At 37.5% G+C, this 14,214-nt stretch overlaps 1 protein-coding gene across 1 annotated transcript in view; it reads left to right on the plus strand.

Annotated features, from left to right (window-relative positions):
- LOC128685236 (hypoxia-inducible factor 1-alpha inhibitor) overlaps positions 1–13,110 on the plus strand; it is a 49,162-nt gene extending 36,052 nt beyond the window's left edge. The window contains exon 6 of the mRNA XM_070080761.1: positions 7,110–13,110. Coding sequence (XP_069936862.1) covers positions 7,110–7,295 — 186 coding nt within the window. The 3' untranslated portion in view covers positions 7,296–13,110. The remainder of the gene's footprint in view (positions 1–7,109) is intronic.
- Positions 13,111–14,214: the final 1,104 nt, after the last annotated feature.

The following is a 14,214-nucleotide window of genomic DNA, read 5'->3' on the forward strand; positions in this document are numbered from 1 at the left end:
CAGGTTGTTTATTATCCTGTTACTCACAGGTTGTTTATTATCCTGTTATTCACAGGTTGTTTATTATCCTGTTATTCACAGGTTATTTATTATCCTGTTATTCACAGGTTATTTATTATCCTGTTATTCACAGGTTGTTTATTATCCTGTTATTCACAGGTTGTTTATTATCCTGTTATTCACAGGTTGTTTATTATCCTGTTATTCACAGGCTGTTTATTATCCTGTTATTTACAGGCTGTTTATTATCCTGTTATTTACAGGCTGTTTATTATCCTATTATTTACAGGCTATTTATTGTCCTGTTATTTACAGGCTGTTTATTATCCTGTTATTTACAGGCTGTTTATTATCCTGTTATTTACAGGCTATTATCCTGCTATTTACAGGCTATTATCATGTTATTTACAGGCTGTTACCCTGTTATTTACAGGCTGTTTATTATCCTGTTATTCACAGGCTATTATCCTGTTATTTACAGGCTATTATCCTGTAATTTACAGGCTGCTGTCCTGTTATTTACAGGCTGCTAGCCTATGTTGCTCAATTCAACTACCAGCCCTATCTAAGGTCTGCTACTGCCCTTTCCCCTCCCCCACTCACTTTTCCTAGGGTGTAATCCACAACGGTTGACTAATACATAGACACCTATTTACAGCTAGGTGAACAGTGGTATAAGGAGATTTGCCTATATGTCTTGCCCTGCCTGGGAATTTAACCCCATGTTCTTTTGCTTGTGAGCAAAGTGCAGATCTACCATTGAGCTACTGGTCATGTATCAGTGTAGAACCTTCTACTGAGTTGTGCCAGAGTGAAGTATTTATTTTAGATTTAGTCTCAGTATTTAACCCTTTGACTGTTTTTGACGTATAAATACGTCTTACGAGCCAATGTTTCTGACGTATATATACTCAATAATTTTAGCGGCTTCAAATCAAGCGGGAGAAAGCTGGTAGGCCCACATGTGAGAGAATGGGTCTGTGTGGTCAGTGTGCACCACATAAAAAAAATCCTGCAGCACACATTGCGTAATGAGAAAAAAAAAACTGATCGTTTTTTTTAATAAAACACCGACTTTGAGGTGTATTTTCGTATAGTATTTATCGTTGTATTCGCGTTTTCATGGTCTTAGGTGATAAAATGGAAAACATATTACAGAAATAGAGATGATTTTCATTACTTTGATGATGAAAACAACCTTGAAACTGAGCTCAAATTAGCGGAAATGTTCGATTTTTACCAATGTTCAGGAGTAAACAAATCACACCACACGTCCAATACACGTCAACTGGGGAGTCTAATATTCCTTCACTAGTGCACTGATATTATTTATACCATTTTTACAATAATGCAGTAGTCTGCATAACAGTAAATTTTGTATTTTTTTGCATGAATAAAAAATCCAAATAGAAAGCAATAATAATATAAGAGGGGCCTAGAGATGTGACTAATGAACAGAGGATATGCTATTTTAGTGCCAAGAATGTCTACCTTGTTTATTCTGGACCCTATTTTGAAATTGGCATCTTTTTTAATTTGCGTGAAATTGGCCAAATTGCCAATTTCTGACCACTATATTGGGTAGTTCAAATTGGTAAATGGGCGGTTTCTTGTACTCGGCTGATAGATAAAATGGAGTTCTAAAGAAATAGTTATGAGTTTGGTCAACTGGAACAACAAAATTGGCTGAAAACAGGGCTCAAAGTCGGCGAAATCGCTTATACACGTATATCGCCGATTCCGCTAACTTCACGGGAGCGTAATTCCGTGAGTTTTCGACCAAATTTCGAACTTTTGGTGTCATTACCATCAGGAAAAGATTCTCTTATCATTTCATAAGAAAAAATAATTTTGTTTTTTTCGAATATTTGGCGACATAGAATGACAGTTTCAGAAAGGGGCCTGAAACAGTCAAAGGGTTAAGAGTTCGTTATTTTTTCACTACCGGTCATTCCCTACTAAGGTAGTGACTCAAAGAAGGAAACATTCACATTCAGTAGACATTTTTTCATAAGTGAATGGTCATTACAATTCCAACGGCCCTCTGAATCACATTCTAATTGTGTGTGCTGAGTACGTCTGTATTTATTCAGTGCACACAAGACTAACCACATTCCTGTAGTCATGGTAACCAAAGCCACTTAGTGGTGGTATACAACCCAAGATAATCTGGTAACCATTAGATGTGTTGGTGCATACTGATTTTTCAGTGGAGGGTAAATTGGGGAATGATTCAGTTGCTTAATTTGTTGTAACCATTTCATCCAACTAGATTCTCAGGTAAGGAGTGAAACTTTTTTTTTTTTTTTTTCAACGAACTGGCCATATCCTACTAAGGCAGTGTGACCTAAAAAGAAAAACAAAAATTGTTCTTATTAAATTTAGTAATTTATACAGGAGAAGGGGTTACTAGCCCCTTGCTCCTGGTGTTTTAGTCATCTCTTATGACATGCATGGCTTATGGAGGAAGAATTCTTTAGCTGCAATTAATTCCATTGTAATCCCTGGTTCTTTGTGATATTTTATGTTAGCTGTTTATTCTTAACCCTTTCAGGGTCAGTGTTGTAGATCTACGGCTTTACGTTGAGGGTCCAAACCGTAGATCTACGCCATGAGCTCAGCTCACTCTGATAAGCTGTGAGCAGTAGATTTGGACCTAGATATGAGAGAATACATCTATGTGGTATGTGTGCACCACACAAAACAAATCCTGCAGCAGAGTGCATAATGAGAGAAAAAACTGAGACCGTAATTTTCGATTAAAACAGCGACTTTGCAGTGTTTTTTCGTATGTTTTTTATAGTTGTATTTGCGATTTCTTGGTCTCATATTGATAGAATGGAAGATATTTTACAGAAATAGAGGTGATTTTGATTGGTTTTAGTACTGAAAATGGCTTGAAACTGAGCTCAAAGTAATGGAAATGTTAAATTTTTGCCGACGTTCAAGAGTAAACAAATGACCTCACACATCTAATACATGCCATCTGGTGGGTCTAATATATGTTCACAATTGTGGTGATATTATTTATACAATTATTATAATATTGCATAACAGTAAATCTTCTATTTTTTGGTTTGAATAAAAATTCATTAGGTGAATAAAAAATCAAACCGGAATTCATTTGTAAAACCTGAAAACATAACTAATGAACAGAGGAAATGTTAGTTTAGTTACAGGAATGCTTGCATTGTTTATTCTGGACTCTGTTTTGAAATTGGAATATTTTGAACTTTGCATTAACCCTTTCAGGGTCCGTCCCGTAGATCTACGGCTTTACGGTGAGTGTCCAAACCGTAGATCTACGCCATGAGCTCAGCTCACTCTGATAAACTGTGAGTGGTACATTTGGGCCTAGATATGAGAGAATACATCTATGTGGTATGTGTGCACCACATAAAACAGATCCTGCAGCAGACTGTGTATAATGAGAGAAAAAAACTGAAATCATGATTTTTCGATTAAAACAGCAACTTTGCAGTGTTTTTTCGTATGTTTTTTATAGTTGTATTTGCGATTTCTTGGTCTCATTTGATAGAATGGAAGACATATTACAGAAATAGAGATGATTGTGATTGGTTTTAGCACTGGAAATGGCTTGAAACTGAGCTCAAAGTAGCAGAAATGTTAAATTTTTGCCGATATTCAAGAGTAAACAAACGACCTCACACATCTAATACACGTCAGCTGGTGGGTCTAATATACATTCACAAATATGGTGATGATATTTATACAATTATTACAGTATTGCATAACAGTAAATCTTCTATTTTTTGGTGTGAATAAAAATTCATTATGTGAATAAAAAATCAAAATGGAATTTATTTGTAAAGCCTCAAAACATAACTAACGAACAGAGGAAATGTTAGTTTAGTGCCAGGAATGCCTACATTGTTTATTCTGGACCCTATTTTGAAATTGAAATATTTTGAACTTTGTGTTAAGTTGGCCAAATTGACAATTTCCGATCACTTTATTTTGTAGTTGAAACAGTTGACTTGGCGATTTCTTGTGCTCAATCGATAGAATAGAAGTAATACTAGTGAAATAGCTAAGAATTTGGTTGATTGGAATAATGTAATTGGCCTAAAATGGGAGTCAAAGTCGGCAAAATTGCCGATTCGTAAATATCGCTGACACGTCAAAATTCGCGAGAGCATAATTTCGTCAATTTTCCACCAAATTTCGTACTTTTTGTTTTATTACCTTCACAAAAAGATTCTCTACGATTTCATAAGAAAAAATAACAATTTTTTTTTTTTGAAAATTCTTGGACACTGGTGCGTGACTCCAGATTTGGGCCTTGGACCCTGAAAGGGTTAAATTGGCTAAATTACCAATTTCCGATCACTTTACAGTGGACCCCCACATAACGATCACCTCCGAATGCGACCAATTATGTAAGTGTATTTATGTAAGTGCGTTTGTACGTGTATGTTTGGGGGTCTGAAATGGACTAATCTACTTCACAATATTCCTTATGGGAACAAATTCGGTCACTACTGGCACCTGAACATACTTCTGGAGTGAAAAAATATCGTTAACCGGGGGTCCACTGTATTTTGTAGTTGAAACAGTTGAAACAGTCAAAGTCGGCAAAATCGCAGATGCGTAAATATCGCTGACACATCAAAATTTGCGAGACCGTAATTTTGTCAATTTTCCATCAAATTTCATACTTTTTGTTTTATTACCTCCAGAAAAAGATTCTCTACCATTTCATAACAAAAAATAACAAAAATCTTTTTTGAAAACTCTTGGACACTGGTGCACCCTTTGAAATTTGGCCTCTGGACCCTGAAAGGGTTAAGTTGCTTGTGTTGAAATCCTTGTACATTCATAAATATTGAACAGAATGATTTGATGAAGGAAGAATGTATACGAAAGCAAAATACTTGGCAGACGATGCAACATCCCCCCAATGAAAAGCAGGGGTGTCACTAGCATGTTAAGAGACCATACAATAAGTGTCAGGGGCCCGAGACTGTTCAACTGCCTCCCAGCATACATAAGGGGGATTACCAACAGACCCCTGGCAGTCTTCAAGCTGGCACTGGACAAGCACCTAAAGTCGGTTCCTGACCAGCCGGGCTGTGGCTCGTACGTTGGTTTGCGTGCAGCCAGCAGTAACAGCCTGGTTGATCAGGCTCTGATCCACCAGGAGGCCTGGTCACAGACTGGGCCACGAGGGCATTGACCCCCGAAACTCTCTCCAGGTAAACTCCAGGTAAACATGAATCACCCAAGTTATTTCTGAGTAAAGTGGAACCTTGGTTGTCAAACTTAATTCGTTCCAGGTGTCGATTCGACAACCAAAATGGTCAACAATCAATCCAGTTTTTCCCATAAAAAATAATGTAAATAGAATTAATCCATTCCAGACCAAAAATGACAATATAATTATAATTTTTTAATAATAATATCTTTATTTCTACTACCATATAGAAAGCCACTTGTTATGCTGAGCATTTCAGGCAAATTAGGTCAGTTTTGTCCTAGGATGTGACCCACACCTGTCGACTAACACCCAGGTACCCATTTTATACTGTTGGGTGAACAGGGGCAGCAGGTGTCTTATGGAAACGTGTCCCTAATGTTTTCCAGCCGTACCGGAGATTCAAACTCTGGACCTCAGTGTGTGAGCTGAGTGCGCTGGCCACTACATAAAACAATGTATAAAATTATACAGCACATGGAAACTGTAAAAATGAATACTAAATGAAAATTTAACTGAAATATTGTACAGTAAATGAAAATTTAATTGCCTCTTACCTGTCAGAGGAGAGTTAATGGCTAAATTCTAGAGCTTCAAATCTTGCAGGAGAAATCTGGTAGGCCTGCATGTGAGAGAATGGATCTACATGGTCAGTGTGCGTGGTATAAAAAAAATCCTGCAGCACGCAGTGCATAGTTAGAAAAAAAACAGCGACTGTGTTTTTGGCTTAAAACGCCAACTTTACGGTTTATTTTCTTATGGTATTTATGGTTGTATTCTCATTTTCATTCTCATTGGATAGAATGGAACATATATTACAGAAATAGAGATGATTTTCAATGGTTTAAAGAATAAAAGTAATTTGAAATTGAGCTCAAAATAGTGGAAATGTTCGATTTTTGCCATCCAATACATTTTGCATCCAATACATATCAACTTGTGGGTCTGATATGCATTCACGAATGCGCTGATATTATTTATACAGTTGTTACAATTATGCATTAGTCTGAATAACAGTAAATCATCTGTTTTTGCGTGAATAAAAATTCAAAAGGAAAAGCAAGAGTAATATAAGAGTGGCCTGGAGACATGACAAATGAACAGATAAAATGATATTTTAGTGCCAGGAATGTTTGCATTGTTTATGCTAGACCCTGTTTTGAATTTGGCCTTTCTTGAATTTTGTGTGAAATTGGCCAAATTAGTAATTTCTGATCACTTTATTGGGTAGCTGAAATAAGTAAATAGGCAATTTCTTGTACTTAATCGATAGAATAAAAGGAGTTCTAGCGAAATAGCTATGAGTTTAGTTGACTGGAACAATGGAATTGACCCAAAATTAGAGCTCAAAGTGGGTAAAATGCCAGTGCATAAATATCACTGAGACCGCTAACTTTGCGATAGCGTAATTCCGTAAATTTTCCATCAAATTTTGTACTTTTGGTTTCATTACCTTCACGAGATGCACAGCAAGAGCTCAAGAGATGTTTACAGCACGCGCATTAATTGCCATACTGACTGAGACTCACACTGTGGACTCTGGTGATCACGTGATCCAAGCATTGTCAATCGACAACCAAGACCATGTATAAAAACCAAATCAAAATCTATTCAAAAACCAATTTGTTCGACAACTAATCCGTTCGACAATTAAGGTTCCACTGTACAGTAATTACTTTTCTTGTAATTTTTTTGACTTATTGGTCATTGCATATAGCATGGCCCAGTAATGCAGACTTGCGACACAAGTACTGGAGTTGTAAATAATCCCCACCTGTCCTTCAGAATGTAATCACTGTACCTCGCAACTCCAGAACTTAAATCCTGCTAGTGTAAGCTTCACTGTTCCTTTGATCACACCCTTGTATGCATTGTAATAGAATTTGTATTTCAGGGTGGTCCAACAGAGAAGATAGAGTATCCCCTCAAACCACGACAAAAATTAGCAGTCATGCGCAACGTTGAAAAGATGCTACTAGAAGCCCTGAAGGAGCCAGCAGAAGTGGGGCCTCTTCTGCGGGCATTAGTGATTGGCAGATACACTGGTGAAGAAGCTGAGCTGCAAGAAGGAAAACTGTAATTTGGTGCTACAAAGGCTAGTGATTTATTGTGTAATTTTACATGGTACCTGTAATAAGCCAGTGGAGTTGTATGTCATACAGGATTTTATATTTTTTTTGGTTATGTAGTTTGGTCCTGTCTGAGGGCAATGTGTGTTGTGAATATAATGCAGAGAATCCATAGTTTGGAAATTAGGAGGAGGTGCAGGATTACCAAAACTGTTATCCAGAGGGCTGAGGAGGGGTTATTGAGATGGTTTGGACATGTAGAGAGGATGGAATGAAATAGAATGGCTTTGAGAGTGTATAAATCTGTAGTAGAGGGAAGGCGGGGTAGGGGTCGGCCTAGGAAAGGTTGGATGGAGGGGGTTAAGGAGGATTTGTGTGCAAGGGGCTTGGACTTCCAGCAAGCGTGTGTGAGCGTGTTAGATAGGACCAAATGGAGACAAGTGGTTTTTAGGACTTTACGTACTGTTGGAGTGTAAGCAAGGTAACATTTATGAAGGGATTCAGGGAAACCGGCAGGCCGAACTTGATTCCTGGAGATGGGAAGTACAGTGCCTGCACTGTGAAGGGTGTTAATGTTGCAGTTTTATAACTGTAATTTAAGCACCCCTCTAGCAGAACAGTGATGGAGTGAATGGAGTGAATAATAGTGGGAAATGACCGATGTGTTAATAAAAACAAAATAGTTTGTGGATTACTGATTTGTATTATTTACTTTTTTATTGGAGAAAGATTCGGAGGCTTTATAAATGGAACCAGATACTTCAGGATCTTGCAGTATGATTTGATTACAGTCTGTCCTTATTATCCTAAAGGAGTTTTTATAGCAATTCCTTTCAAAATTTGCCTGTTGATACATGTAGCTTTTGAAAATCTTGTTAGTAATAATTCTGCTTTTGGTCACACTTGAAGCCTCATTGATGGGCTTTGTATACTAGGCTTATACATACATATACACTTTAGGGTTGAAAATCTGATAATCTGTCTTTACCAGTAGCAGCTGTGGCAATCAATAGTGCAGTTGTCAACCTTGACAACTAGGATGCTGGTTAAAGCTTTGATCATCAATGGTGCAGTTGTCAACCTTGACAATGAGGTTGCTGGTTAAAACTTTGATCAAGAGTGAGTGATGGTAAATGTTTTCTCTCCTGGGTCACACTTCCTAAATGGGACTAACAGATGATTTTATAAAGCCTAAATAAATGCAGTCTGCTCATACATCCCCTGTGTATGAGTTCTGTGGCTGTCATAAGGGTTAATAGCTTTACTAAAGCAAGATCTTGCTGATCTGAGGTCAACTCTGTGGTGCTGTTTTTCCATTTATCACTAGCTTCTAATACTGTCATGAGTATTGTCCAGAGGAAATGAATATCCACTCTGTGGGTATTCATTTCTTTGGCACATTTCTGTTCAAACTCAGGGATATCTCCCTGTTTGGGTTAGTTCATGTGGCTCAAATGGAAGACTTGTTCTGAGCTTATATTTTATTAAAGGTTTCTTGTGTACATACTGAAATTTTCTTTTAGGTATCTCATTTTAATTCCTCTTAGGCTGTAATTTGGTATCTTTAAATGAGTCATGGGAATATTATGAAGGATTTTTTCTCAGGGCATTTTAAGGCAGTGGAAGTAGTGAATGCACAGTTTTAAGAATAGATAATAGGACTGAAGAGGCCAGAAACTAGAAGCATTGTTCAGTGAAGATCAGGAGGTGAGGCCAAGAGCCAAGACTCAACTCTGCTAACAGTAGTCTGTGATTCAGCAAGTGTGCACACATTCATGCAGGCATGCACCTTATATCCCTGTGAGCTGTCAAAAATAGGCTGTTGTTTTTTAAAACTCCATTAGCTTGATAAGGGTAATGAGACCCTTTGTTGCACTTCTCTCTCTTATTCTTGTTTTGATCAGAAATTTTCCATAAAATAATTATCCCCAAAGTCTTTATCGCATCATTATTATATTAACAAATTATTGTACAGCCAAACCATCAAATTTGTTTATATTCCTGAATGCAGAATTGTCCCCACATTAAAAAAATGTTCAGAGTTGAGCTAACGTTGTGATTGAAAGGCCATATCTCGCTAAGATATTTTTGCTGATCTCAGTAACATTGCCATTTCTCACCAGAGTGAGAAATATGGAGGAAAATGTAAAATAAACCCAGGGAAAATCGGGGAAAGTGGGTTTAGTGCTTTTTCTTTTTTTTTAACTTCGGCCATCTCCCACTGAGGCGGGGTGGCCCAAAAGAGAAAAAAAACTTTCACCATCATTCAACACTTTCATCATCATTCACACCTGACAGCTGTCTTTGCAGAGATGCTCAGATAAGACAATTCAGATGTCACTCCAAACAGCCAATATCCCAAACCCCTCCTTTAAAGTGCAGGACTCAAGTCCGGCTAACCGGTTTCCCTGAATCTCTCCTCAAAATATTACTCTCCTCACACTCCAACAGTTAGTCAGGACCCAAAAAACTATTTGTTTCCATTCACTATTATCTAACACACTCACACATGCCTGCTGCATGTCTAAGCCCCTTGCACACAAAATAATGAAAATCAAGGGTGTCATGGGCACAATAAGAGAACGTTGTATTAACATCCACAGGCCCTAGCTATTCAACATCCTATGATACCAGAAACACTGCAGGAACATGTGTGGAAGTCTTCAAAAGGAATCCTGACTAGTACCTAGACCAAATTCCAGATCAGCCAGGCTGTGATGAATGTGCAGCCCAGCAGGCAACCAGCAGCAACAGCCTGGTTGACCAAGCAAGTACCAGACGAGCCTGACCCAAAGCCATGCTCCATGAGTAGGAAAACTATCAATACCCATGAAGGATATTTCATTAGAATGACATGAAAGAAGAGAGAGATTTGAGAGTGGGACAGAGATTGATCACATTTTGAATAAAATCCATTGGTTTCCAAAAGAAAAGCATAAACATGCACAAATAAAGCAAAATCATCAGAGCAATTGTAAGTAAGAAGTTGAATAATTGAATCCTGCAGATTATAAAGGCTGCTAATTAGGGTGTTTGTATACAAAATATTGAGCAACATAAATATAAAATAAGTATATACACAAATCTTCAATGAAATGTGTCTGCAATTTCTAGGTACAGTAATAGTACAGACCCAGAATTATAGATAATTTAGTACAGAAAAATATATAAGCAAAGAGACTCAGCTACCTTAATCTGCTGTATTTTTCTCTTGTGCATATGCTATATTTATTGGCGGTAGCCCTTTCAGGGGTAAAAAAAAAGAAATGGCAGTATAGGGGTATCTAAGGACATGTGAAGACAGAGTAGGCAGTGGCTCTGTTAGACCATGGCAGTAGTGATCCCTGGCTTACTGTTGCTTGGCTTGGTCTGTCTGTCCTTTTTTATATTAAAATTTATACAGTCTTGAGTTCATCTCCACTTCTTCCTTTCCCAGGACATCATGCTTGTGCATCATCCTCATAATGGAGTTCTTTCTTACGTCTTGGTTTGACGTTCGGTTCATACATTATTTATAGTTTCTTTACTGTGGTCCCACTTTCAAAAAGTGACTTGATCCACTTTGCCAGTAACATTATTTTCAACAGTGTGACCGTGTTCCTGCGGCTTCTCCATCTGTGTGCATTTGTGAATGAGCATCAGTAAACAGATGAAAGAGGCATTCGTTTGTGCACATGAATAGATAGGCATTCACCAAAATGCATTTGTGTATGCAAGCTCTGTCTTTACTTGCAGGTTATACTGTTATATATATACATACTGTATACTTTAGTATGTATATGTAAGGCATTGTGGACAGTACAGTGGCAGTGATGTTTTGGTCATCAGGAAACAAGCATACCTTCCCTAACATGAGTCTTTGTGGAATTATGACTCAGTGGCTTAGCATCTGCTGCCCTGCTCCAGCTAGATCTCACAATCCATTTAAAAAGCAAAGGATAATAAGGATATGTTTGACATCTTAAAAATGGCCTTTAAACAAAGAATTATAATATATTATTACTGTTTGTTTATTAGCATAAATGTTATTTTAAGGCATTGTTTGCTGAAGTTCAAACATCACAATGTTAATGGTATATAATGCCAACAAGATGATGAATTATACAAGTGTGCAACACCTGGCTATCTGTTTTGAAGACATTCCACCAACCAGTGGCTTTTTCAATTCAATACAGAGTCTGTTAACCAGAGACCATGGAAGATAAGGTAATCAGTTCATCAGCCTTAAAGGTGTTTATTACCTTAGCTTGTATTATTATTATATTCATGAGGGAGCACTAAACCCATAGGGGTCATACAGTTCCTAGGTGACTGGGAGGCATTCAGGTTAAGTCCAAAGAAGAACACAGGCCCAATTCCTTCAACCAAGAGTCCCTCACCAGCATCAGGGAACCTCCCTTGAGAGGTCTTAGTCTCAAGTTTTTCCTTACCTCATACAATGCCCCATATGGGGGCAACAGCAGTTCTATCCTAAACATGCATAAACATTTTTTTGGGCTTGTATGTACAGTAATTCTTATTCGTTTCAGAAAATGTATCCGTCTTCTGTTTGCTCTTCAAAAAACAGTCTTACCTTGATGCATTAATGAATTTATTGTTATTTTAGGTTATTATTGGTTAGATTTGGTTAATATTAACCCACCCTAACCAGTGAAGAATGTATAAAGGCTTAGTCATACATGTATAATGTATAAAACCTTTGTTGGTATTAAGAGGACTGGTTGGAAATGCACACAGTCAGTTGGATCATGCTGGAGGTTTCCTTTACTGCTGCTCTTTTTTCTTGAATGACTTCAAATAACTTTTCTGTTGTAATTTCCTACATGAACAAAGATTTTTGAGAATGAGATAAATTCTTAATATTATTTTTTTTTAATTATGCCAATTTGTTCATTAATTATACATAGTTGTAAACTACACTGTTTCATATATTGTGCCCTCTATGATAATTTTTTTGGGGTATAAGATGTGACAACCATTTTATCTGTCAATTATGATAGTGTTTTATGAAAGGTAACATGGTAATACATTGCTAAAAATCAACTAGATTATTAAACTTTCATTGATTCAATAACAAAACCCATTTCCTATATACTGTAAAATACAGTACTATAATTTATATTTAAGGTCATTGCAGTATCATTACCTTTGATAAACTATGAGTTGTAGAAGTTGTATGATGGCAGAGGAAGGTGATTCAAGTGGCCAGTGTTTAACACAGCCATGGTATTTATCTAAGGGATTTTACTATAATACAGACACACAATACCTGTGCTCAGCAAGTATCATTGTTAATACAGAAGCTTGTGTACTGTTTATATACCTGTGCTATATATAAACTGTTTATATTAGAATGTATGCTGTATACTGATATAGATGTGTGTGTGTGTGTGTATATATTTGAATGTGCATACATATGAATACATACACATATTGTATATGTATATAGATTGTTTTCTCATGAACAGTTATTGTATTTTCATGTACTTGTGCATATACAAGCTCTAGTTCCAATCTTAAATGTGCATGAAAGAATTACAACTTTATAAATGTAATTTTCTGTATTTCTCCAGTCAGGATAGTCAAAAAAGAGCTGGTAAGCTTCAATATGGTTATCTTTGATGCTTTCAGATGTAAGTTTAAATAGAATTGTTTACTGATATAAGTTTAAATGTTTGGCATGGCTTATAAAATACTTAATTTCTGTGATTTTATTTAAACTTCCATTGATTTACTGAACTATGATATGTATTGGTGGCTCAAATGGATTATTATGAGATCATGCTTATATAATTGTGTTACAGTTTTAATGAACTTTAAAAACTGGTTTTCGTTTTTTTCAGTTTGCCCTCTTGATGCTCTGAGAAATACAATAAATGTACTCTAGACATATAGTACTGTATGTCTACAGTAGACTTGGGTTCAAAACTCTGCAAATTTGAACCCAAGTCTAGGAGTTCTTTATGACTTGGATATGAAGACAACATGCAAAAATTAGCTTTTATTGTGACTTTTGTGCACAGGGTTGAGCCTAATTGGAGGATACTTTTTTCACATAAAGTAAACGCTCTTATAAATCTCAGTACAGGAAGGCCCCACTTTACAGCACTTTGTTTTACTGATTTCACTAGTACAGTGGTTTTCAATTATACCCATTCTTCATTTATTCAGACTTCCTGTAATAAATATATTCACTCACTAAAAGCTAAGGGCAAAATATTTTAAGGTAAGTAATGTGTGTACTATGGGCAGTTTTCCTCTTCAAGGGGGGCTCCTTGGCATGGTGAAGAGGCTCTTGGTCTGAGGAATTAGACCTGTCGGTCTACTTCCTCAGACCGAACCTAATTACCCCCCAATCTCCAGTTCCCTATCCCATCCTCCCCTTTTTCCTTTCCTCCTCCTCCTCCTCCCCACCCCTCCCTTTTGCCCTTCCTTTTTGGCCTTTTTTTTTTTTTTTTTTACCACAGGCACACTAGTTCCTAGGTAGGGGAAAGGGTACCGGGGTCCATCCCATTCCATTGAGGTGCTTGGCGGTGGCGTAGTTTGCCGTGGAATCTGGATTGCCTGGGGATGTCCTGATCCCTCTCCGGTATCCCGGAGGGTGGCTTTAGGTGTCTCTCGGGCGACGGGTGTATCTCTGGAAGCCACCTTTCGGATTCCGGGGGTGGTGGCCGAAGGAGATATGCTTTGTGGCAGATTTCCGGCCGCCCTCTCTTTTGTCCACCGAAGTAGCTCGGCAGATGTGAGGTTGCTATCCCGGATTGCCGGTTTACTGGCATGATGGGTAGGGTATGGCACGGGTTCCATGCTGCATCTGCGCTACTTGCGGTGCTGAGGTCCTCTTGGGCGCGGAGGGAGATTTCTGGCCCTTTCATTCCTCCTAGGAACTATCCCTCCCCGGTCCCCCCTTTTTTTATTCTTTTTTTTTAT

The sequence above is a fragment of the Cherax quadricarinatus genome, unplaced genomic scaffold, assembly GCF_038502225.1.
Source record: "Cherax quadricarinatus isolate ZL_2023a unplaced genomic scaffold, ASM3850222v1 Contig918, whole genome shotgun sequence".
In the NCBI taxonomy this organism is placed as follows: domain Eukaryota; kingdom Metazoa; phylum Arthropoda; class Malacostraca; order Decapoda; family Parastacidae; genus Cherax; species Cherax quadricarinatus.